Source organism: Delphinus delphis, chromosome 15 (assembly GCF_949987515.2).
Source record: "Delphinus delphis chromosome 15, mDelDel1.2, whole genome shotgun sequence".
Classification (NCBI taxonomy): domain Eukaryota; kingdom Metazoa; phylum Chordata; class Mammalia; order Artiodactyla; family Delphinidae; genus Delphinus; species Delphinus delphis.
Genome location: NC_082697.1, coordinates 28,917,763 through 28,943,674, shown reverse-complemented (window position 1 = coordinate 28,943,674; position 25,912 = coordinate 28,917,763). Strand labels below are relative to the sequence as shown.

The 25,912-nt window shown below is 51.7% G+C and overlaps 1 protein-coding gene across 1 annotated transcript in view; it reads right to left on the bottom strand.

The window, feature by feature from the left end:
* EBF4 (EBF family member 4) overlaps positions 1 to 11,858 on the bottom strand; it is a 55,175-nt gene extending 43,317 nt beyond the window's left edge. The window contains exons 1-5 of the mRNA XM_060032856.1: positions 11,535 to 11,858; positions 10,899 to 11,020; positions 838 to 994; positions 535 to 598; positions 307 to 362 (exon numbers count right to left, since the gene is read on the bottom strand). Of these exons, the coding sequence (XP_059888839.1) occupies positions 307 to 362; positions 535 to 598; positions 838 to 994; positions 10,899 to 11,020; positions 11,535 to 11,858 (723 nt within the window). The remainder of the gene's footprint in view (positions 1 to 306; positions 363 to 534; positions 599 to 837; positions 995 to 10,898; positions 11,021 to 11,534) is intronic.
* Positions 11,859 to 25,912: the final 14,054 nt, after the last annotated feature.

Here is a 25,912-nt window from a genome sequence, read left to right as displayed (position 1 = left end):
TTCTAAGAGCTTCTTCCTTCCTCCCCTATAAACCATATGTACCTGAATCCCCATCTAGGCTGAACTTCTAGATAACAGGACCTAAGACAAAGTCGTTGAACAAATATTGTCTTTTTCTTGTCTAGAGGGCAAAAGCTACACATCCTCCTCCTGTGGACAGTGCTGAGAACTGTGGACAGCTAGACTGGTGAGGATGAAGGGCATAGGGGAAGTGGGGGCAGGGACAAGGATGCTTGCTCAGACCACAGGGAGATGGGGGTCAGAGAAGGGGCTGGACAGGCCTGAGCATCCCCTGGGCTGGCTCACCTGCTTGGACACGGAGTCGATGAGGCGCACATAGAGGTCCTGTTCTGTCCGAAGTCCTAAGGGTGGAAAGGCAGAGAGGGCTTGCTATTTGGGGAGCCCCTGTGGCTTCTGATGACTGAACACACTCCACACCTTTCCCCGCTGAAGCCAGGCCCCCTCCACCCTGACAGTGGGGCACCAAGTGTCACATGGTGCTGCGGTACCCAGTGGGCAGTGGGCCTCACTCACCGTTGTTATATACCAGCCGGAGGCGATAATGGATCCCGTTGTTTGTCTTTTCAGCCCCGGGCTCCTGCAGGGACAAGATACGGAAGATGCATGGTGCTCCCGGGGATCCTCCAGCCACCGCCCTCCCCCCGACTCCCTTCCCACCCAAACTTCCTCCCTACCCCCCTCCCTCCCATCCATTCACCACCCCCTTCTCCACTTCTCCACCACCTATCCATCATCTGCTCCAGTGGGAGGGGGTTCCCTGAAACCCTCCCCAGCCCCCCACCCTGTTCCTTCCCAGCGAGCCCATGAGCCTCTCACTCGGTCCTTCTCCACAAAGTCGATGAAAGCTGTACGCTCCACCTCCACCGGCTGCCCCTGCCGGTCATACATGGCCAGCACGAAGTGGAAGAAGTTGGATTTCCTGAGGTTGGAGGGGGGCTGCTTCTCAAAATGTGCTCGTGCCAGGCCCACGCCACTGTGGGGAGGAAAGTTGCTGGGAAACCACTGGAAGTGCCCTCCAGAGAGGAAGACCCCGTCACCTCTGACCAGGTAGGTGGGCTGGCCAAGACTTGGCTCTGATGTGTCAAGAGTTTGGGCAAGAAATTGGATGGGCCCATTCCACCCTTGCCAGGGCCAGCTCAGTTCTAGAACAGGCCTCCGAGCCCTGAGGTTACCCCAGCCTGCTCCCATGGGAATAAGCAGCACAAGCACAGGTGACAACAGAGGCATCCCGGGCAGACTCCTTCCCAGACTTTTCCCTGGGCCTCACATTTTGGAAGGCTGATCTCTGAAACCAAATGAACAAGCAACCCATCTTACTGACCACAGGCTCCTGTGACTGCCCTTTAGGGCCTCAAGGGGAAGCTGGGAGGTTTTGGAATGAATATCCCACTGTACCCCAGCTCCTGGCTATGTGCATGAGCCTACGGTATTGCCTGGGAGATGATGAAGTCCATCAGACTCTCAAGAGACATTGAACTGGCTCAGGGCCACTAGTCTGGCCAGCCTGGATGCTGGGCTATGGCTGAAGGTGGGAATGTCCTCCCTAGGTATAGGGGGACCTGCCTCCATGCTTGGAGGAAGACACCATTGGCTCCCTTGGGCAGAAGGATCTTCTGGTCTGGCCTTGCTTTCTCCTGGCTCATCAGAAACCAGTCCCAGAAGCAAAGCCAGGGTGAGAGCAGGAGGAGGAGAAGAACCAAGGCCCTGTTCACCAAATATTTCCTGAACCCCAATGATGTACCAAGCACTGGCCACATGGCACCACGTGGGGCCAGAGTGAAACACCTGGAAGGGGAGGGAAGACAGATACAGAGAGCTGCAACACAAGACAGAGTGGTGGGTGCCCCCTAAGAGATGTCACTATATAAAAAACCGTAAAAGCAAAGGAAAAACGATTAATTCTTTCTGTGTGTGATGAAGGGAAGACTTCACGGTGATGGTGGCCTTCCCCCTGGTCTTTGAGGAATGAATAGGAGCTCAACAGGGGCAGGAGGCAAAAGGGCAGAACTAACAGCATAAGAAATGGCTGTAGGTATGAGGGTTAGTATCACTGGACCACTTCAAAGACTGAAGTGAGGAGAGAAAGGGTTTTATTGGAAGTGCCAGACTATCCATGCAAACAAAAACCAGGCCATGGAGTTTAGACTTTCTTCTCTGGGCCAAGGTCTTCCAAAGTGTGTTCTTTAGCTCTCTCATGGCTCCAGATCCTCATTCTATGAAAGAGTGCTATACCCACAACTGCTGGGAAGTGCATACACAAGTGTATGTGGGGGGCCCTGGGACACCCTCCAGGAATGGACCCTCCTTGACCCGCTCAGGCCAGTGGTCCCCATGCGGTAGTGAGTCTCCAGGATGGTTCCCCATGATCCCTGCCTCCTGGTAGTCAGGTCCTTATATAGTTTCCTCCCATACTGTATCAGGATTGGTCTGTGTGGCCAATAGAATATGGCACAAGCGATAGCATACAATTTCTAAGGTTAGGTCATACAAGACACGTGGCTTCTGCCTTGTTCACTCTCTTGGATTAGTCACTCAGGGGGAAGCTGGCTGCTGTGTTGTGACGATACTCAAGCAGCCCTATGGAAGGTCCACGTGGAGAAGAACTGAGCCCTCCTGCCAACAGCCGGCATGAACTGATCAGCTGTGTGAAGCCTACCAGCCCCAGTCAAGCCTTCAGATCACTGAAGCCTCATAAGAAACCCTGAGCCAGAACTACCCAGCTACACTGCTCCCTGATTTCTAACTTTAAGAAACTGTGTGAGATAATGAATGTTGTTTTACGTTGCTGAGTTTGGGGGTGATTTTTTTTTTATGTGGCAACAGGTAACTAACACGCCATGCTTACTTGACTACAGAGCATTTTGGTGCAGGGATGTGGTATGGGAAGTATGACTAAAGGCCACCAGAAGGCTCTGGTCAGGCAGGGCTTAGAAGATGCTGTAAGCAAGGAGGGCACAGTGTGGTAGAAAAGTGAGAGGCTGCTTCAGGGATGCAGAGGTGAGGATGAGAATGGTGGAACTGTCTTGAGAGCCATTTAGACCAGAGTCCCATCATGGACATGCCACTGTGACAGCATCTGCCATACTCATCACTACTTAATATTTTTCTTCTTATAATTTTAAATCAACTTACTCTTACTTGGCTTCTTGCAAAGCCATAATATCTGAAATGTCATGGGCTTCAGAAGCTTGTTGTGTTTTTACTCATACAGATTACAGTAAATAAACAATAAAATGAAAACCGTTCCTCCTCTTGAAAGCCTGCTCGGGAGCCTCAGTCGTCCATGTAAAATGCTAATTTTGGAGGCAGAAGTGACGGGTCTTGCTTGTTCCTGATCAAGATGAGGAGGGGGCCACCAACACCTTCTCTTCCCCACCAAAGGTTATTTCTACACGTTCCTTGCTCCAGGATCATCCTCCTCCCTCCTGCCTCGGTGTCCCTCTCTTCTCCTCAGCCTCAGGCTTACAGTCCAAAGTCCAGGCCTTGACCCTCCCGCTTCCCACTTGCCAAGAGGCAGGGAAGCCTGAAGACAGCTTTGATCACAGCAGGTCCCTGATTACTGTTGATGAATATGCTAATGAGGCAGCAACCCTGACTCCTCCCTCCAGCCCCCAGGACCAGCTTAGGGGCAGTGAGGCTCCCCAGGGACAGGACCACCTGGGGGTAGATAAGGTCAGAAGGAGATGGGCTGTGGGGCCATCCCAGATCACTCTGCCCTTTACTCTGTCATCTAGCCCAGGAAAGGTGCCTGGAAGGCGCTCAGACAGTGAGGAAAGAGCTATAGAGAAAGAAAGAGGCCTTAACAGAGGAGGGGTGGAGGCTAAGCGAGCACACAATCCCCTGGACCCCTCAACATACCCTATCTACACAGACGCTCCTGTACTTCCCAGGCCAAGAGTCAATCAATAATGCTGAGCTTCCTCTCCCATCCATCCCTCTTGGCAAATACCCGTCAGTCCTGGGTCCTGGCTGCCTGGGGTTCCTACCAGGCTCCTAAGGACCAGACCTGGGAAGTCTGCCCTAAGCCCCAAGCCAAGCTCCCTTCACAGGGCCTGCCCTCTCAGCAGGAGGGAATTCCTAGGGAGAGTGGTTGGGGGGACCAGGGGAGGGGAAAGGGAGCAGGTATCCCTGCCTGGGGTCTGTGGACCAGTAGCCAGTGCTGCCAGCTGCAGGGCATCAAGGGGCTGCACTGACCTACTCCACAGTGGGATCAGGCTCAGTTCTACTTCCCTCGAGGCAGCCCAGCATCAGCCTCCATCCTCCACCTTGCTTAGTGGGTCTGAGGCACAATCACACACATCCACGCAAAGCAATGGGACAGAGGCGGCTAGTTTATAGCTCTGGGACAGGGATCACTATCATGAATGACAGCAGAACAATATGACCCCAAGCAGACCAGGAGAGGATGGCAGAATAGGCAAGACCCCTGCTGGGCATGCCCAGGACTGCTCCTGGTCTGCGAATGTCTCCAGTTTACCCTGTTCATACCCCTGTGAGACAAGTGAGAAGACCAAGGTGAAATGGAAAAGGTTTTGGTTTAAAGAAATTCTCAGGGCTTCCCTGGTGGCGCAGTGGTTGAGAGTCCACCTGCCAATGCAGGGGACACGGGTTCGTGCCCCGGTCCGGGAAGATCCCACATGCCGCGGAGCGGCTAGGCCCATAAGCCATGGCCGCTGAGCCAGCACGTCCGGAGCCTGTGCTCCGCAACGAGAGAGGCCACGACAGTGAGAGGCCCGCATAACGCAAATAAATAAATAAATAAATAAATAAAATAAAGAAATCCTCATATTTCCTATGAACACAGAGGACATGAGGATTAGAACAGCAGCTAGAGTGCCAGATGCAAGTCTGTCTGGACTTCTGGTTCCCCTAGGCACCTCCATGGCCTACCTGCCCGTGCAGTGGGTGACCAATCAGCATCCCTGAGCAGAGCTGCAAGCTGCAAAGGGAGAGGGTGCAGAGCGGGAGGGGGAGACTTCTGCTCTTCTCCCCTTGGGAAGAGCTGATGCTCTTGTAATGAGAAAGCAAACCAAGATTAAAGAACAGAAAGAAAGAGACACAGAAATATGCTCAAACAGCTCAGAAGATAGACCTGGGCCGTGGAGAGGTCTGAGAGGCCTGCTGGGGCACCCTGGGAGAAGACATGTGCTCCCACAGTACCTTAGAGGCAGAGATGTGGATGAAGGCCAAGGTCTCTGATTCTGTGGTCTCCAAAGTGGGGTGGCCCTTGCAGAGAAACTGCAAGGATGTTTATTGATAGGAATCCTTTATCTAGAAGAAGGGAGAGAGGCAGGAGGAGAGCCCCAGAAGTCTGGAGAGGCAAGTGTTTTATCTGGGTTTCCCCAGAAGCAGACCCTGAGACAAGGATTCATATGTGAACACTTTATGTGGGAGGTGTCCAGGAAACCTTGGCGGGTATGGGGAGTGAGAGAGAGAAGGAAAGGCAGTCCCTAACAGGTGCATTATCCATGAGTAACCACTGTGGGCAGCTGCAGCTCAGCCGCCAGGAAGCTCTGGAAACAAGTCTAGAACATGTGCTTCAGCTAGTCAGAGGGCTGAGCAAGGGAGCTGGGGTCTTCATCGTCCAACTCCAGTCAGTCACTGGCTGAGGGCTTCTGGGGCATCATCTCTCAGGTGCTTCTGGCCTGTTGTGCAGGTGGGTGGAGCAGGCTCTGGCCATCTAAGAGTCTTAGGAGGCAGTTGCTGGCAGAGGAAGCAGACCCTTTCCCAAGGGTCCCCAGGGACATGGGTGGGGTAGCAACTCCCAGCCATCCAGAGGCCTGCGGTGTGATGGAAGCCAGCAAAGCTACAGCCCAAGGGCCTGCGTGCAGCCTGGCAATATGCACGAGAACTGCCTCACCTGGTGCGTGTATTGCTGGAGCCTGTAATTCAGAAACGTCTCATTCACTTAGCGTGATTAGTGCACAAAGCGTGCCACATACACGCCTTTTCCAGGTAAATGCAGCTGAGTGATGAAAACAGCCACATTAACCACTTTTGTGAGACTCCCAAATGATTTACACATCTCCTTGCTTTCTTAAAAAGATTGTTTTCAACAAAATGTTCAAAACACTTTCCTATCAACTCCGGAGTGTGCTGAGGCGGTGGGGCATGTGCTCCTGTAAAGAGCACGGATGTGGGAGGAGAAAGTGCTCATCTTCATATTTCCACCAGGGCCCACTCACCCCCTTCCCATCTTTTGAAATAGCCCCCAAATTAAAGGAGACTGGGACAGAAAAGCTTCGGTGTGCACAGCTATTTTTTTGGTTGGAGGACATCCGAGCATAGGTGTGTGTGGGCTTCCCGAGTACTGTGCTGGGAATCCAGGTTGAAGGTGACACCAAGGGCAACCTGACCTTCACAGCCTGAGTCATTCAGGTAACCTGTGCTTCAGAGTACAGGGGGATGTATCTGGGGGCATCTGGGGGCTGCAGAGTTGTCTGGCTGCTATTGCTTGGCCATCCAGGAGTCCCTGGAGATGCTCCTTTTCGAGGCTGAGCAGGTTGCCCCAGGAACCTTCTTGCAGCAGCTGGACCTCGCCACAGCTGTCTAGGACAGAGGACGCCTCCCTCACAGTCAGTCTCGGCTCTCGGGTCAGAAGTCCATTCATAAGTCTTTACATCCTTGATTAGGTACTTATTATAAGTGCTAGCAATTTAAAACAAGCATCTCAAATCCCACAGAGGACAATGGCCGAGACTGGAGCTTTGGCCTTCCCCCAGAGGCACCTTCAGGCCTTTGTCTCCCCTGCACCCCTCTGCCCTCTACTAAATGCTAACTCTTGCCTGCCTTGGCAGCCCAAAGTTCCGAGCAGTGCCTTGGCTTGGGCCTGATCCATCTTGGAATCTGGGATGCTGGGGAAATGGGGAGAAGCCCTGTTGTTATCAGCAGTTGCGGGAGGCTCCTTTTTGATCCCCCCTCCACCCTGGAGGTGGAAGGAGTAAAAGTGTGTATTTCCTGCATCTCATCCTTTGTCTCAGATTTCCCTACTGTCTCTGATAAATCTAGATCTTCTTTTCCCCATCCTAGCATGGTTGCGTAAGTCCCACCTTCCCCTCCTCTGCATCCTCTCTTCCTCCAAGCATCCTACTGGCCGTAGCTCTCCCTGCAGGCATCCTTTGGGTCCCTGGGACTGCTGATAATCATCAAGCTGGGCCTGGCATTCCTGACTCCAGCCAAGATCTATTGGCCTAGCCCAGAGCCTGGGAAGATAAAAGCAGAGGCTCACTGGGGTGCGACAGTGCAGGCAGGAGGACCTGGTGCCTAGAGGCAGCTGCCCAGAACCTGGGTCTAGAAGGGCCTGCCAGAGATGAGGCTGTGGGGCTGCTTCATATCCCCTGTCCCACTGCCCCAGCAGGGGCTCTGCTCACTTGCCCCAGGAAATTATCTCAGCCATCAGGTCCCTGGATGAGGGGGGAGGGGAGGATCTCACTAGCCAGCTTTCCCATGTTTCCTCTTGCTCTCAATTCTACCCAAAGACTGTCCACCCTCTTCTCTGTGCCCACCCCCCTCGCCACCCACCCACAGGCCTGCCTGCCAGGTCCCAGGCTGAGGAAGAGCTATTAATTATTAAAGCAAACAAAAGCATTTCCTAGCAGGGATGCTAGCCTGCTGCTGCTTACAGGAAATGCGGCCCCAGCTGGCTTCCCTCTCATGGCCCAGCTAGTGTTCTGGGACCAGCTCAAGGGGGAGGGCTAGCCTGGGTGCTCCAGGAGTCTCCCCAGGCTGGGAGTCACATCAGAAGGAGAGTAGAACTGCTTCTGTGCTGAGAGATAAAGTCCTGTTGGCCCAGGGTAGGCCAGGGATCCTTGTGCAGAGTTCCCCACCAGGAAGACCCTGCCAGCCTTCCCTCTTACCTCCAGTGTATGGTATGCAGCCTCTCTTTTCTCCCTACCCCTCTTGCGCTCAGAACTTTCCTTCCTGTTGGCAGGCCCTCCCTCACTGATCTTAGCAGGCTCTGGGCTTTCTCCTCCTTCTCCACCTTCTGAAAAACCCTGGCGCTGTAAAGCTGGGCAGCAGCAGCTGCTCCAGTACCTGGTTCCTGGGGTCAGGTAGATCACCAACGTGGACAGCGGAGCCCAACAAAAACGGACTTAGTAACCTTCTAACACGCACTCCTGCTTCCTGCAGCAGATACTCATTACCCCCTATTGACTGCTCGAGCCTGGTGCTGTGGACACGAGGATGAATGAGCCACCATCCATGCCCTAAAGGAAGGTGTAGGCTGGCAGGGCAAGGAAGCCCAGGACAGGCAGCTGACTCTGGCCTGTGAGAAGCATCCTTAGACAGCACTAAGAACTGCTCCCCTGGGCCGGATGGGAGGGCACAGAGAGAGAAGGTGCTGGGGGGAGGGTTCCAGAGGTTGTAAGATTTTATTCAGTGGGTGTGTGGGTGCTGGGAGCAGGGGAACTGTTTCAAGAGACATTGTTGGATGCCAAGAGTCATACAGAGGCTGAGAGGAAGCTTGGGATCAGACTGTGATGGGCCTTGAATGCTGAGTATCTGGGAGGAAGTGTGTGTGTGTGGGTCACTGAAGTTTTTAATTGGGGAGGGACACAATCAGAGAAGAGTTCTTTGGAAATGTTTCTTTGGCCCCTGGTGCATGGCAGACGGTTTGCGGGGGCGGGGGCGAGGTGGGAGGCTGGGACAGTGGGCTAGCAGGCTGAGGTGATACACTGGGGTTAACCTTCAAGCCAGGGAGGAAAGTCATGGAGGGCAAGAGTGTGTGTCATGGTTACGAGCTGGCCGTGGGCACTGTGATTAGGAATAAGACCCAGAGGCACCGTCCAGAAGCCTTGACAAGCTGGCGGCTGGGGGGTGAAGGCAAAGAGCGCATCAAAGACAGCTGTCAGACCCCAAGCAACCTAGCAGGGAGTGTTCCAGGGCAAGTTCCTCCGAGACAGAGGGAGAGGAGCCTTCGGAGGTGGAAGAGAGGGGCGGGGCAGGGAAAGGAATTCCTGTCATTGTTGTTTTAGGATGAAAAGACCCAAATAGAGGACTGATGGAGGATCAAGAACCAACGGATGAGATGATGACATCTCAGGAAGAATGAGAAAGAAGTACCTCCCACCTGCTCCCATCGGCAGGAGGTGCCCAGAGGCAACCAAACGTGTGGGGGCTCCCAATCTGTGTCCTGAGACAGAGAAGCCTCTGGACTTGGAGATGAGCAGCCCAGGCCTGAAGAAATTCCTCTCTTCAAACTGGGGAGGCCTTCTGAGTCCTGGTGATGTGGCCCTGGGGACTCAGACTGGACACCTCAACCCCACTCAAGACCTCTTCCTCAGGTGCAGACAACAATCTCATGGGAAGAGCCTCATCGCCACACTTCCTGCACCCACACAGGCTACAAGGGCACTGCCTCCTTCCCATCGGCTTCCCGCTCATCAAACCTGCTGACAGGGACAGAGGGGAGTGTCAGAGAGAAGTAGGAACCTTAAACCATGAGGCCCCACTGGAAAACTTCGTCCTCTCTTACAAGGAGCTCTCATCACAAAGGCGGTGGTGGAGAAAAAGACAAAGAAATTGACCAACTCAAATTAAGTGAAAAACCAGAACCAAAAGAAAAACAAACAGGATACAGAATTATATGTATAACACAGGAAAAAAATATGTTAATGGGAAGATGGGAAGGAAATACACTAAATTATTGACAGTAGCTATTTAGAGAGATGGGGTTTTGTTTTCATTTTTTTTCTAGAAAAGTTATATCATGAGTAAAAATATGGATATTAATTCATAGGCAAGACCCTTTCTCTTCCTAAAAAGGTGAGCTCCAGAGAGAGGCCCTGGTGCTCCCTCTGGACAGTCATGAAAGCACAGGAATGCAGGAACACCATTCAGTTTGAACATGAAACAAGGTGTGTGTCTGTTAAGGGGTGAGGTTGGGGTTGGTGGTGGGGTGGTATCCCCTGAACAGGATTGGGGATGTGAATGTGTGGCTGGCATCCAGGTCTGGTCTGCCCTGGAAACCCCCCAGCAGAATCCCTTCCAGCTGCTGGACAATCAGCTGCTCAGACCTCTGGGAAGCCCAGCTCCCAAGTGTCCCATATGTCTGCAGAGGCAGCACCTCCCTAGTCCCAGGCACTGAGAACTCCAGGTAGGATGTCTAACCTCCCCTCCCCTTGCTCACAACTGGGGATACAAAAAGCCCAGGTGCTGTGGGGGGCTGGTCAACGAACCATTATGCTTCCTTTCCAAATCCAGGAGTCCATCCCCCACCCAGGCTCCCTGCCCAGACTCCTGAAAAGGAGTCAGAGGAGATGGGTGTGGGTGCTGGGTTCCCAGGGATCCCCTGCCTTGGGTAGGACCCACCAGAAAAACACCTGGAGGGACCTGAGCGGCCCTGACCCATCCTCAGCCCCAATCATTCCACCAAGCCGACTGCCCACCTCATCTCTTCCCCACCAGCCACTTCTCCAGCTCCACACGTCCCCATCCTCCAACTCTGAGGGATGTGAGAAAGCAGAAAGGGGGCTGGGATTCGTGCCTTTCCTGGCCAAGATCTATGGAACTCGACAAGGAGGGGCACTTAACTGCCTGAGAAGGAGGGGTGAGCAGTTCCTTAACAGCTGGTGGCTGTGGGACTGCGGGCAGCCGGGAGACCTCCTGCTCTAGAGCCATGGACTGCTGGGCCAGCGAGCGGTAGTCAGAAATCAGAGCCGGGACATCCAGGAGTGGAGGCAGAAGCCCCGCCCCGGCCCGCCCCACATTCTCAGGAAGAAGCAGAGGCGCTCAGGGAGAGGTGGGCACAAGAGCTTGCCGGGACAGTGCAGAGTTGGGGCTCCCTCCAACCCCTCGCCCCAGCAGCTCAGCAAGCTGAGAGAAGGCGGCGCGGAGCCGTCCAACCCGAGCGCGCCCTGTCGCGTCCGAGCGCTTACCTCTGCGCCGCGGTGCTGGCGTCCAGGATGCCCGCGCCCTGCATCCAGGAGCGCACCGAGCCCAGGCCGGCGGGCAGCAGCGGCTCCTCCTTCAGGTTCAGCCCGCCGCGGGGCAGAGCGTCCTGCGCAGGAAACATAAGGGCGCGCAATCGGTGGGCGCTCCCACAGCCGGGGATCCGGTCCCGCCGAGGCTGCGGGGCGTCTCAGCTCCGCCCGCCCGACGGCACCCGGCGCCTGCAGGAGCGCAGCGCAGCGCCAGTCCCGGCCGCTCAGTGCGCGCCAGCCTCCTGGGCGCTCCCTCGGAGAAAGCGGGTCCGCGAGCGCCGGCGCTGTCCCCTCCCCTCCCGGGGCGCGGGGCGGGGAGATGGAGGGATTTCCCCGCGGCCTGAGCGCCGGCGGGCTGACTGAGCGCGGGGCGGTGAGGGAGGGGAGCGGAGACGGCACCCGGTCCGCGCAGAGGCGCCCTAGAGGCGCGCTCTGGCGGCTGCCCAGGGCCGCCGTCGTCGGAGGGGGGGGCCCGAGCACCCCTTGAACTGCCTCAGGCGAGGCGGGGGCGCGGGGCTGCCCGCCCTTTTCCCCTCGCCGCCCCCACCTCCCGCCCACCCGCCCGCGGCGCCGGCGCGGGACGCTGATTACCATCCAGGAGGAGGAGGCTGCGGGCGCGGAGCTCGGCGGCGGCGGCGGCGGCGGCGGCGGCGACTGCGGCGGTAGCGGCGGCAGGAGCAGCAGCAGCCGTGCGTCCCGAGGAAAGGCAGGGGCAGCGCCGGGCCAGCAGACGCCTCCGCCGCCGGCGCCCCGCGTGCTCCGGCGCCCCGGCCCTGCCGCAGCCCCGGGCGGCAGCACCTGGAGCAGCAGTAGCAGCAGCCCGGCCGACTCCCCCCTGGGCCCGGTTCCCGCGCCGCCCCGCCGCGGCCGCCGCCGCCCGCCGCTCCCCGGAGCCTGGCCGCGGGCCCGGGCCATCCCGCCGCCGCCGCCACCGCCGCCGCTCCCGGGGGAGCGGGAGCCGAAGGCAGGGAGAGCGGGCGGGAGGAGGGATGGCGGGAGCTGGCGGGCCCAGGGGACTGGGGGCCGGGGGAGGCGGGGGCGGGGCGGCGCGGCCGGCCGAGGGGCGGCCAGGGACGTGACATCATCGGGGGAGGAGCGGCCGGGCCCGGGCCGCCGCGGCGGGGCGGACCCTGGCGAGTCGGTCGCCGGGGCTGGGGGCTGCGGCCTGCCCGAGGCCGCGGGAAGGAACGGGAGGGACCAGCGTGGGCCCGGGAGGCCCGGGCAAAGAGCTGACCGGGCTGCGAGGCGGGGGAGCCCGGGCGAAGCCGGAGGAGCGAGCAGGGCCGCACTCAGAAACCTCCACCGCCTCCGGGTCGCCACTGGACGAAGTCCCGGCTTCTTCTCCACTCATCTTCGTCTCCCAAGTACCCGCCGTACTCTCCACGCCGACGCCCGGTTCCTGCACTTGCCGCTCATTTTGACGCCTTCAGGCTTTTACTCTTGATGTTCTTTGCTCGCCCCATTGGTCCTGTCCGCCTTCCCCTGACCTCGGTTTAACCTCAGCCTGGGACTCAAACCTTTCTCCCTTATGCTGGGCCCCAGACGCGCCGAGCGCCGTCCCTGCATCCCCCATCCCTAGTCCAGTCCGTGGCTTGTCTAAACACTAAAGCATTTTCGTTTCCAACCTGTGCCTTTCAGACACCTCTTGGTTTTTGATGCAAGTTGGATACTGAGTTAGGACTCACTTCCTCTTGTTCCCCAGCCAGAGAATCTTCCCTCTCAGATTTCATTCCTCTTAGTTCCCGGGCCAGAAATCATCTCGCCCTTGACCCGAGGGCTGAGCCGTTTCTGACCCTCTCCCCACATTCTCGCTTGGTGTGTCCTGACCAGGCTTTGAACAAGCCCAGAATGAGTCCAGCACTTTCCTGCAGAACAGCATGGGGGTGGCCTACCCAGCCTGCTGCTTCATTTTCAGACACCCCTGGAATATCACTTTCCTGCCCCCATCCCATCCTCTGACTCCCATCCTCTTTTGGGGGGCCTCCAAGTGTGCAGTTAGTGGTCCACCCCACATGGACCCAAATGAAGGTCCCAGGGCCACTACTGGGCCTCCTACTACCCCAGAGGCACCCCCACCTCCTTTTCTGACCTATGCCCCCCTCCCCATCACCTGCGGGGGCTGTCACTCCCACCCAGACTTCTCAAGGTCTCAGTTTTTACCCCAGGGATTATCAAAGGTAGTCTCTCCTTAAGGTGAATTCTTATACCAGTCTTTTTCTCCATCTCCTTATCTGACTCTAAATCCTTGCTCCTCCCAGTGTGGTCCCTGGACCAGCAGCTTCAGCATTAAGTGGGAGCTTGTCAGAAATGCAGAATCTTAGGCCCTGCTCAGACCTGCTAAATCAGAGCCGACCTTGTACCATGATTCCATGTGATTTGCATGCACATTACATTTGAGAAGCAATGCTCTAGAGAAACCCCCCAAGGCTGTTACATACTTGCTCCACCCCTCTCTCCAACCTTCAAACCTACCTCTGGCTCTCTAAAATTTCCAACAGACGCCTACCTCTTATTTACTGGAGAGATTACAGGGAATCTTGGCAGAATCCTGCTGGCCTTCTCAGCCGTCCATGTTTTTCCTCCTTTCTCAGTCTTCTCACCCATTCTTTTTTCCCCCTGCACCCAGAGAAGCATGTGGGCTCAGGGACCTCTTTGCTCAGTCCCTTCTTCTGCACCTCCTGATGTTGTCCCATGCAATCTGTTCGTGTGTTGACACTCCTTTCCTCTGCTCAGACCTCCCCATTCTTAAAAGAACCCTCCCTTTGTCCCCGCCTCCTCCTCCTCCTACTTGTGCCATTCCTGTTTCTGAGAAAGTTCACAGGTGCACTCCGCCAAGGCTGCCTTGCCAGGCCCCAGCAAGCCACTCTTGAAGCCCTGTTGGTCTGGCTCCCTTCCAGTTCTGCCGCTGTTTGTTCCTCTCTCTCGGCCTCAGGCCCTCTGACCCCCGTGCAGCACTGGGCTCGGCGCACCTGCCTCCTCCACACACCTGGGAAGGCCATCCTGATGACCAGAGCACACCGTCTCTCCTCTTACCCCTGGGTGCGCCCCAGCTTGCTGTGTCCTGCTCCCTTCTCCTTTTCTTCTCTTAGAGAACTCAGGCTTTTCCACAGTCTCAGGGGACATCTTTGGGAAAATGATGTCCTAGTGTGGGCCTCCATCTGCTTCTGTCAGTCCTGAACATCCAATGGTGAGGACAGAGCTGTCCTTGACCCTTGGGGAGGAGGGGAGCACCTGCTTCCAGGGAGCGGCCCTCTCCCAAGTAGCTCTGCCCCTGAGCCGGGGCTGGGGTTGCTTCATCTCCACATGCCCAGCCACGTTCATGCCCATTCCCCACAAACCAGCTCTTCCTCCTGGCTCCCCTGTGTCTGTCCATGACACCTCCTCCTGATGCCCACCAGGTCTGGGGCCTAGGAGTTCATCTCTGATACTTTCCTTGCCTGCCCAATAGCCACCTCTTTGTCAAGTCTCAAGGATTCTCCCTCCTTGTCCTTCTCTCTACCCCAGGGCCCACAGTGAATATCTTTAACAATGAATTTACTTGCCCTCCACTGGACTCCACCCTGGCTTGGAAGAGGAATCTGCCCCAGTCTGAGGACAGCCTCCTTAGCTATCTTCTTGCCCCCACCTGTCTACCCGCAACCACCCTCCATCCTCCTGCCAGTTTTAAAAAGCAAGCCATCATCTGCTTAGAAACTTCCAAGTGTCTCTCTTGGCTCCCCAAGTAGACATTTAGGGACTTAGTTTGGGGACATTCTAGGCCCTCTGATGCCTGATCCAAACGTTCTTGCCAGCTTTCCCTCCATTCCCTTGCTGTGTGAGTCCCTTGCTTGCCTGACACAGAAGATCTACTGTTTTCCAAATGCAGACACAGGTCCCACACTCTCAACTCCGTGCCTCTACTCTGGCTGTGCCCTCCAGCTGTAGTGCCCTCACTTTTACAACACCTTTCTTCTCTGGGAGGCAACGGGGTCCACATTCTTTTCACGATGATTGAATGGCTTTGGTGTTGCAAGTCTTCATGGTTCTAGAAGCCTCTTCCTAAGGTAGATTTGGGGGATAGGTGCTCAGAATTAACCTGGGCAGAAAGGGGAGTCACTCAACCCAGAGATGGGCTCCTGACTTGTGTGGGTTTCTATCTTGTATTAACCACATGGACTAGAAAGAAACCAACCAGGATGGTGTTTGAGGCTTCCCAGGGCCTGCAGCCCCTGAGAAGGTCTTCTGGGTTAGAGCCGCTGAACCAATGGGCAAGGCCCTGGGTGATGAGAATACCAACTGGGCCCAGCAGGGCAAATTCTGAGTCAGCTTTTGGAGTCAGAGGTAAGTATCTCTGCTTTAGATCCAGGAAGTCTGTTTCTTGGAACTCCTTGTGTGTTTTTATTTTGTATTTTTTATCTTAGTTCCTTTGACAAAGTTCTCCTCTCAAACCGTTGTAGCTTCATGAGACAGGGATTTGGGGGCCTCCCGTAGCTGTGTTCACAGAGAGCTGGAGGGGTGGTAGTGACAGATAGATGATGCTGGGTCCAAGGCCACAGAGAACGCCAATCCTTTCTGGCCCAGGCAGAGGCTCACCCCAAGCCACCAGTCCAGAGCCTCTGACCTCATCCTTCTCCATCATGGACATTTGTGCTCATACCACAGGAAGGGTTCTTGTCATGTGCCTGGTGCTAGAGAATAAGCAAAGCCTAAAACACAGGCTGTGTCTTTATGGGTACCACAGTGTGGTGGTGGGAGATGTGTAAACACTCAGTGTCACTCCAGAGTGACCTGGTCTGATAAAGATGCAGGTGCAAATACTGGGACCAGCACAGAAGAAGGGCCTGAGCCTAAGAGGGGAGAAAGCGGTCTTGGGCAGAAGGATCAGCATCTGTAACGACTGGCAGAGCTGAATGAGTGGGTTTGCAGCACTTGCTTCAAGGTAGAAGCTTCTAGCACCTGGAGCATCATGCTTGTGCCTAGGATGCCATGCTGAGGAGCATGGAATTTTTCCTGTAGGCCTGGGCCTTAAAACAATATTTAAAAAATCAACAGAACTCTCTCTCTCTCTCTCTCTCTCTCTCTCTCTCTCTCTCTCTCTCTCTCTCTCTCTCCCCCACCAAAGGGGGGTGCAGCACCGTAGAAAACAAATCCAAAGTGGCACATTAGGCAGAAGTGCCCTTGACCAGACTGTGTGTTGGGCCATAGAGCCCCCTGGAGGCCCCAAAGTGTTAAGCCAGCACTCGGATCCACTTCATGTCAACTTCCCTGATGGGAATTAAAATATAGGAAGAATTTAACAATTAAAGCATGCACTAAATATGGCTGTTCGCATAGTTCTGTGAAGAAACAGAAATGGCTAGGGCCATCCCAGAAGGCTTCCTGGTGGGCATGCCCCAGCTCTTAGCCTTCCTCCCTTTTGCCTCCTGAGGTCTTTTCAACTGCTTCAGGAAAACTTGCACTACAGGTGTTATTTGACCTTAGGATCCATCCCATTCCCCGCATCGAGGCTGAGTTATTAAATTTTATATAATAACTCAATGGGAGCCACAATGGTGGACACTTTTGTCAGGAGAGTTGTACTCCCATCTTCAGTCTCTGGGCTGGAGCATAGGCTGTGTGTCCCCTCAATATTCCAAGTTGTTCACACCCCTTCCAATCACAAACCATCTCAAAGACAACCAATCTCAATCTCAGTCCCTGCTGAGGAAGAGGAAAGGAACCATTTCCCTTGTGGAGCAAGATCTGCACAGGGCTGACCCTTTGTTCATCCTCCAGGTTTCAGAGAGGGTCCAGGACCTGCAGGTTTCTAACCTAAATCTGTGACAGCACCAGCAGTATCCCTGGAGGGCTGCCCCTTAGCTACCCACAGGCAGTGGCAGAAAGTCTGAAATGACAGCATCAGCCCCCACCCCCAATTGTGTAAGCTTCAGTCAGCAGGGAGGAAGGCTAAGAGCTGGAACATACCCACCAGGAAGCCTTCTGGGATGGCCCTAGCCATTTTGTTTCTTCGTGGAACAATGTGAACAGCTATATTTAGTGCATGATTTAATTATATATATATATAACTTGGCATGGGGAAGGTCAAATTTCTTTTCTGATTGCTGTGGGGTCAACAAGAAAGGAAGCCATCACCCCTGAAGTGGAGCAGGGTGGGTAGGGGTCAGGGGAATGGAGTGGGTAGGTTGGAGGGGGCCATTGTTCACCTTGTCCTGGGTGAAGTGGGGAGAAGACCTGGCAGAGGCTGATTCTCCAGGAGGCTTAAGCTCATCCACACAGGCCCTTTCCAAGGCCCTTCACAAACTCCTTGCAATGTGTTCCCATGCTTATATATAATTGTGTATTTGTAATGTTGTATTTTTCTTCTTAGAGGGCCACCCTCCAATTGTATAAGCTTAAGCCCCACCCCACCCCTCCCCCAAACCTAAATCTTCCCTTAGGATCTGGAGTTGGGTAGGAACAGTTAGGTAGGCTACATACTCAGTCCCATAATACTCTGTTTCTCCTTGGCCCTGCCTGACTCATCCGCCACCATTTCTTCACCCCAAAAAACATCTGCCACACCCTTCAGAACCCTTCTCCCTAATTAGCCAACTTCCTCATATTCTCAACATATATTTTAAAGGTTTCTCTCATCTCTAGCCTTAACTGAAACCTGGATGACACCTGTTATGGACTGACTCTTTATGTCCCTTTGAAATTCATATGTTGGAGCCCTAACTTCCAATGTGACTGTATTTGGAGACAGGGCCTGTGAGGAGGTGATAAAGGTTAAATGAGGTCATAAGGATGGTGCCCTGATTTGATAGGGCTGTGCCATTAGAAGAGGAAGAGATACCAGAGCTCTCTCCACCATGTGAGGACACAGCAAGAAGGCAACCATCTGCAAGCCAGGAAGAGAGTCCTCATGTTACCACATCGAACCTGGATTTGCTCTCCTGATGTGCAGCAAAGCAAATCTACTGACATTGGATTGTGGTGATGGAAAGTACAGCCTTTATTTGCAGGGCGCCAAGCAAGGAGAATGGGTAGTTAATGCTCAAAAGACCCAAACTCCTCAATGTTTTTTAGGGAAGTGTTTTTGAAGGCAACATTAGGGTTAAGGGTTGTGGGGTGCATGATCAGCTCACGGACAGTCTTCTTATTGGTTGGTGGTGAGGTAACAGGGTGGTGTTTTGGGAATCTTAATCATTAATCTTCTAGCTCCAAACAGTCTAAGGTCTTTGTGTTTGTGGTCAGCACTTTCTATCCATTGGGGTCCTGATTTCTGTAAAACAACTCAAAGATATGTGTCAGATTGTATTTTTACCCCTTGAGGAGGAACTAGGGGTCCTGTGACTCTATTTTATGGCTGAACTATTGTTTAAGATATTATTACTTTTCTTGCTTGACTGATTTTCCTTTATTCTCTGTATTCCCTCACTTCTCTAATTAGTAACTGCTTGAGTCTGCTCTTTGGAATGTGGTCAAGGCCTAGGATACTAAAGCCTTTTTTTTTTTTTTTACAAACAAGAAATGGGGGACCCAGAGGGGTCTGCCACTGGGAAGGTTCTGCAGGCTTCTGCTCGGTTTCACTCACCAGAACCTGAATTGGCTAGCGCCTTGATCTTGGACTTCCCAGCCTCCAGCACTGTAAGAAAATAAATCTCTTTGTAAGCCACCCAGTCTTTGGTATTTTCTTATGGCAGCCTGAGCAGACTAAAGCAACACCCTAGGACACCCTTTCTCCTAAGGCTCTTTCCAGCAGTTATTGTTTATTTTCTTTCACCCCATGACATGTAAGTACTTGGAATTTGATTTTGCCCTACTTTCAAGCTAATAGGTTTACCTGTTACTGTTTCATGGTTGCTGGCAGAAGACATGAAATTCCTGGATCAGAGACAGAGAACTTTATTACTCAAAGCAAAGCAAGTAGCAAGAGCATCATGCTTGCATCAGTTCCTCTTGCCCCCACTCCCAAGTCCCATAGGGGCAGTGTGAAGGAGCCCTGCGGGTGCTCTGCATACAAGTGGGTTTGTGTTGCATCTGAGCAACAGGAGAATGGGGGACCCACCTCTTTTATAGAAGGCAATAAACAAGCTCTTTGTCCTGGAGAGAGAAATTACTTTGTTCCTTAAGGTTGCTGTATGCACACACAACCCTGAGAAATAGTGCAGGCAGAGTGGTCAGGACCTTATATTCTTGGCATGCCACGTAAAAACGTGCAGTGATGCACAGGGCCTGTGGTGTCCAAATTCTTTCAACAATTGGCCCTACACATTCTTGGCTGAACTTGACAATTCACATGAATATGCCACTCCATTTGCCACACTGTTTAGTCTGATCAAATAGAGGCTGAGACCAAATCTGCTCAATCTGTCTCATACAGAATTTAATTAAGGCTACTATCAATAGAACTTCAAGAAGGAAGATGAGGCTAACCTGAAGTGTTGGCTTCAACCATGCCACCCAGGGTCCCAGATTCAGTCATCTGTAAATCCCAAGGGGATCAGTAGGTCTTATTTCAGACAGCCAGGATATAGTCTAAACCCAGGTTATTATCCACTAAAATTCTCACAAGTGAATTTTAGACTAATCTGCTGATCTTTGGTGTCATTGCCAATAATTATAGGAGGCATTAGATGGGCCCAAAAGTACTCCCCATCCCTGATGGAGAGACATTCCATGGCCCACATACAAACACACACCCCAATAGGTTACGTGTCATTCCAGTTTAAGATTTCTTGTTAAATCTGATTTGCATCACCATGTGGTTAAGCCACATGGGCAGTGTCACCAAATAGTTGCAAGCTTAGTTGCCATGTAGGAAGCAAGGCCACCCAGGTGACAGGAAAATTATGTGCATTTGTACCAGTTGGATTGAAACAAGGTTGTGCTGGATGGCTGGATGGTGTGTTTGTACTACCAGCACAGGGAAGGGGGGAGGTTCCATGTTCAAGAGCTGCCGCTGATGGCAAAGGGCACAGCCAAATTGTTTCAGACCAGCCATGCCCACATGGGTTTCCTGTTTCCATAGCATGTGGACAGGATGACAAACCTAGAGGGAAGGGATCAGATTGCCAGCTGAAACTTGGCTCATGTGAATGAGGTGATGGTGTTGCTAGGCTGCACTGCTGCATCTAGGGGACAAAGAGAACACTAATCGTCCCCCCTCCCTGTACCTGCTGGCACCTAAGATGTCTTCTCGCCAGTCCTCCATAGCCACGGAAGCAGTGTATCCCACGCCAGTACCCATATCTTCACCTTTTCCCCAGTATTCCCCTACTCATACCCTGACCTTTTAATTGGAGGGGCCAGGTGTGAGGGGAGCAAAATATACAGAGACCCCTTCTATTGATATATCCCACCTTGGACTGTGTGCGCCACTGTAGGGGGACTTGGCAAGCAGTATATTCAACCAAGTGGTCATTACATTTATGATTCAGGATCACGTTAATCCACCAAGAGAATCTAGGTGGCTAAACCAGAATTAAGTTTGAACCCCCTAGGCCCCCTTTTGCTAATCTGACACCTGGAGGTTATACCACCTTGGTTAGCCTGGGATTGTTGTTAGGGAGAAAAAAGAAGCACCATGCCCAGGAATAGTCAGAATCCCAAATCTTCCTCCACGCTTTTTGTCCTGATCATTAACTAGGAAATGGCTGAGAGGAGATGATCCTTGTCTGGGGATGGCTGCATTCAGTGACCACACTGCCTCACTGAGGTGTGTGGACAAAAGGAGATGAGGGAAGTAGTCAGAAGTTTTTGTGTTTATTTTTGAGGAGGCCATTCCAGTGCTCAATAATACAGGGTGCCAGCAGGTGGTAGGGAGTATGGCACGGCCATTGGATACCTTGACTATTGGCCCCTGGTTGAGTGGCTTTTGCAACGAAGGGTGCATCACTGTCAGGCTGTGGATGATCTGAAAAGCCAAAAACTTGACATGGCTTAGTTACAAGGGCCACAATGGTGGTGGCCAGAGTCTCCTGATCAGACTAGAACAGCAACACTGTAACTTGAAAATGTGCCCCAGAGCAGTGAGGCACCAACGATAGTCCAAAGAAGGGGTCAAAGGTCTGGAGTAGTCAATCATCCAGGAGTAGGTGGGAGCAATGCCCTGTGCAATGTGGCCTCTTTACTATAAGACAAACAGCTCAACTTTTGGGAGGTGTCACAAGTCTGGTAGGTAGTGGTGGCTTCTGCATCAGAAACATATAGTTCTTTACTTTGTGCCCCATCCATGATGGTGGATGTGTTGCTGCGTCTGGTGCAAGGATGGATCCAGGCAGCGATGGTGGTTGTATGGGCAGTACAGGCTGGATCAGCAGCTTGATTTAAGTTGGTCTTATTAGAGAAGGGCCCTTACCACAGGCATCTCCATGGGAGACCCAGGTTGTCTGATTGGCAGCTGAATTTGTTTCCACAGTTTGCAGCTCCAAAGAAGAATGCCTTTAATTTGCCAGTCTTGCAGACAAGACAGCTAGGCCGTTGGCAACAGCACAAAAGTCAGTAAAAATGTCCTAAGTTTCTTCAGGGGAGGTATTGGCCAGGACTATGAGCACTGCCTTGAGTTCTGCCCATTGAGCAGAATGACCATGCCTGCTTCTGATTCTGCATAGCTGATGCTGAGGTTGAACATGGACATTGCTGGTGTGCTTGAAAACCAGGCAGGCACTTAGGGGACCCTCTGTGAACTGAGGGTCCCATTGAGCTAGCAGTTATGCTTCAGGTGATGAAGTGAGGAATAAAGTTTTTCCCAAAGGGATTGCTGCCACCCTTTCATGTAAAACCCAGATGTAATGTTAGAGCTAGGTCAGGTGTGCTCTTGAATACAGTAAGTCCACTACATACAAACCTTCAAGTTGCAAACTTCCAAAGAGGCGAACGTGTGTTCCCATGTCCAATCATGTAAGTTAGTTCACGCATCTGGCGTACATCGTCACATGCGTGCATCCTCTACACAAGTGGTTGTGCTTTGTGTACTTTACTGTACAGCATTGTATAGAGTACGGTAGTATAGTATTTTTATTTCAAGCCCAGGATGTGCAGAAGCAAGAGTAAAAGCAGTGGTGATGTAGCTGGTACTGCTAAGAAGCGCCAAGTGATAAAGATGGAAACAAAAGTGAAAATAATTGAGAGAGTGGAGTGAGGCAAAAAGATGGTAGACGTCTCTTATTCTTATAACATGAATCATTCAACCATTGGCACGATTCTAAAGAACAAGGACAAGATCATGGGGCATGTGAAGTCTGCTGTGCCAATTATGTCAACAATAATATCGAGGAAGCGTGGAAAAGTGATGGAAGAGGTGGAGAAACTTCTCAGTGTGTGGATACAGGATCAGCATCAGTGTCAAGTCCCACTCAGCTTAATGCTGATTTAAGAGAAAGCTAAAAGCCTTTATGAAGACTTGAAGAAGAAACACAGCGAAGAATCAGAGGGTGCAACTTTTAATGTCAGCCATGGTTGGTTTCATTGCTTCAAGGCTAGAGCCAACCTTCAGAACACAAAAGTAAGTGGCAAGGCAGCGAGTGCAGATACAGTAGCTGCCTGGGAATTTCCTGAAACACTTCCAGAAATTATTGATGAAGGCACATATTTACCCGAGTAGGTTTTTAATGTGGATGAGACAGGACTGTACTAGAAGGGGATGTCAGACCGAAGTTGCATCAGTAAGGAGGAAAAGTTGATGCCAGGTTATAAAGCAGCAAAGGATAGGCTAACTCTGTTGTTTGGTGGCAATGCCTCTGGTGATGTGAACCTGAAGCCTCTCTTAGTTTATCATTCAGAGAACCCAAGAGCCCTTAAAAACATAGCCAAGGGCTCTCTTCCTGTTGTATGGAAGAGTAACCCCAAAGCCTGTGTTACACAGGCCATTTTCCAGGACTGGTTTTTCCACCACTTTATCCCAGAGGTAGAGAAATATTGCTTGGAGAAGGACATCCATTCAACATTCTTTTGCTGCTCGACAGTGCTCCAGGCCACCCCCCATTCATGGACGACTTTCATCCCCATGAATGTCAAAGTAGTGCATCTGCCACCAAATACCATGTCGCTTATCCAACCTATGGACCAGGGAGTTATAGCGACTTTCAAGAAATATTATTTACGTCACACTTTTCGTCAGGCAGTAAAGGTGAGTGACGAATCGGGAACAACTTTGTGACAATTTTGGAAGGACTATAACATCTACAAGGTCATAAAAAACATTGAATTTGTTTGGCGTGAGGTTACGGCTGTCACCATGAACGGGGTTTGGAAGAACCTTTGCCCACAGTTTGTTCATGATTTTCATGGATTTGAGAAGTTGGATGAAGAGTCCAAAGAAGTCTTCAGCAACTTAGTGACCCTCAGCGAGAAGCTGCAGCTTGTTCCGCAAGAGGACGACTTCATTGAACTCTTTGCTGCGCAACACGAGGGGCTTACTAATGAAGACCTGATGGAATTGGAGGCCCAGAGAAAGCATGAGGAGAGACAAGAGGAAGAAGAAGTAACTGAAGAACCGAAGAGATTCACGACGTGGGAAATGGCAAGTGGGTTTTCTTTATTTGAGGAGACACTGTTAGTTTTTGAGGTGCAGGACCCGAATGTAGAATGGTACACGAAGTTTGCAGGAGCCATTCAGAATGCAATCCAGTGCTACTGTGTCATCTATGACGAGAAAGAAAAAAAAAAAAAGAGCTGCTACCCAGACATCACTGGATCGTTTTTTCAAGAGGGTAGATAGAATTGAATCCAGCAAGGAACCAGAACCTGTGCCATCAACGTCAGGCGTGAATGAAATTGCAGCTTGCCCTCCATCTCCTATTGCTGATGATCCTTCAGCTCTACCATCTCCTACCTCCTCTCCCTCCTCCAGTCAGTAACTCTTCTTGCCTGTTCACTCGATGCCAGCCCCTGTATTCCAGCTGTTGTACTGTACTACTGTACTTTTCAAGGTACTGTACTGTAAGATTAAAAATGTTTTCTTTACTTTTCGTGTTTGTTTTTTATGTATTATTTGTGTGAAAAGTATTATAAACCTATTGCAGTACAGTACTATATAGCCAATTGTGTTAGTTGGGTACTTAGGCTAACTTTGTTGGACTTATGAACACATTGGACTTATGAACGCGCTCTCGGAATGGAACTCATTCATATGTAGGGGACTTACTGTATAGCATTTCCATTTGACTAGCAAGGCCTTTTGTTCGTCCCTGGATAGCCACCAAATCCAAGTTTACCCATCCCCAAATGGGAATGTCAGGTTGAAGAGTCACAGGACTTCTATGGGTCAGTAAGTAAGAAATTAGCAGGTTCCAAAAGGAATGTACTTGGTGACTGTGTCCGAAAGGTGATGCTGTTGTGCAGGAAACTGGCCTCCTCTGAGTAATCGTGACCACTGAGTCTATTTCTTCCCGTTTTCCTTTCTCTTCTTGGAAGCCTATAGGGTTTCTCCTGGACCATCTTGGAGGATTCAGGAATCACCTCTGTACATACAGCAATCCCTGAATGAGCGAATCCCCTCTGACACTTATGGGCATTCACAGTACAAACCTGTACAAACATCAGTACCAATTATACTTCCAGCAGTGGCAGCTCCAACAGCAGTACACTGAATTGACCCAAAGGACCCACCGTAGGGCCAATTTAATTTCCTGTCCCCACTTTAAACTTTGCTCATAGCCCGTCAGCTGAAATTGGGTACTTTTTTTTTCTTCCAGTTTTACTGAGATATAATTGACATTCAGCACTGTATAAGTTTAAGGTGTACAGCACAATGCTCATATACATCGTGAAATGATTATCACAGTAAGTTTAGTGAGTATCCATCATTTCATAGAGATGCAAAATTAAAGAAATAGAAAATATTTTTTCCTTGTGATAATTCTTAGAATTTATTCTCTTTCATATATAACATACAGCAGTGTTAATTATATTTATTGTGTTGTACATTACATCCCTAGTACTTATTTATCTTATGGCTGGAAGTTTGTACCTTTTGACTACCTTCATCCAATTCCCCTTTTATACCACCCCGTCCCATAACCACAAATCTGATCTCTATTTCTATGGATTTGTTTGTTTGTTTTTGAAGTATAAGTGACCTACAACACTATGTGAGTTCCTGTTACATGACATAGTGATTTGATATTTCTATAACATTTCAAAGTGATCACCAATATAAAGTCTAGTTACAATAAAGTCTAGTTACAATATGTCACCTTACAGACATAAAAACCTTACAGAGGTTTTTTTTTTTTTTTTTTCCTTTTGATTCTCTGGAAGTTTTAATTTGTTCTGTCAATGAAACTCACACGGCATAAGGACTTAGGCCCTCAGGCTAGGCAAGACATCATGGCCCTTGGAAGAAGCACCAAGGCTGCCTGCAGGAGACGGTAAGATGGACTCTTGGTGGGAAAGGAATGAGCTACACAGATGAACCAAGGGAAGGTTTTAGGGGTCAGGGCCCAAGTGAAAAGGGGGATGAGGATGGACTGCCATAGCCTTAACCTAGTGCTTAAAAAGAAAAAATACCCTTCCCTTCAGTTATTAGGGAGAGGTATGAGTGGAGGGGTTTCTTATTGCTTGCCCCTCCATGGACCTATAGGATCTGAGAGCAGGGGAGAAGAATGCAAGCAGGCTGGTAGGAGAACCAGAGTGAGAAGTCACACAGTTCCCTGGGTGGATGAGTCAAACCCTGGGCTTGGACTTCAGCCCCAAGGGCCAGAACAGCATCTCTTTCTTCTGAAGAGGTCAAGTCGCCTGAGCTCACAGGACTAGGAATGTCAGATTTCTAGCCCCTCCCGATCCATGGTTGTTGGGATTCCCTTGTGTCTCAAAAGCCTTGGAGCAGTAAAGAAAAGTTTCTCTCCAGGAATTTCTTTCCCAGTCAGTAAGCAGCCAACTTTTCTGGCAGAAATGTCCTTTCTGCCCAATCTGCCCCCAGGAGGGTGGGAATGTGGCTAGCCCTCAGGAAGTGTCCCAGAGGCTCATATGGCCCAGGATGGAGAATGTGCACCTTCTTCAGAGGC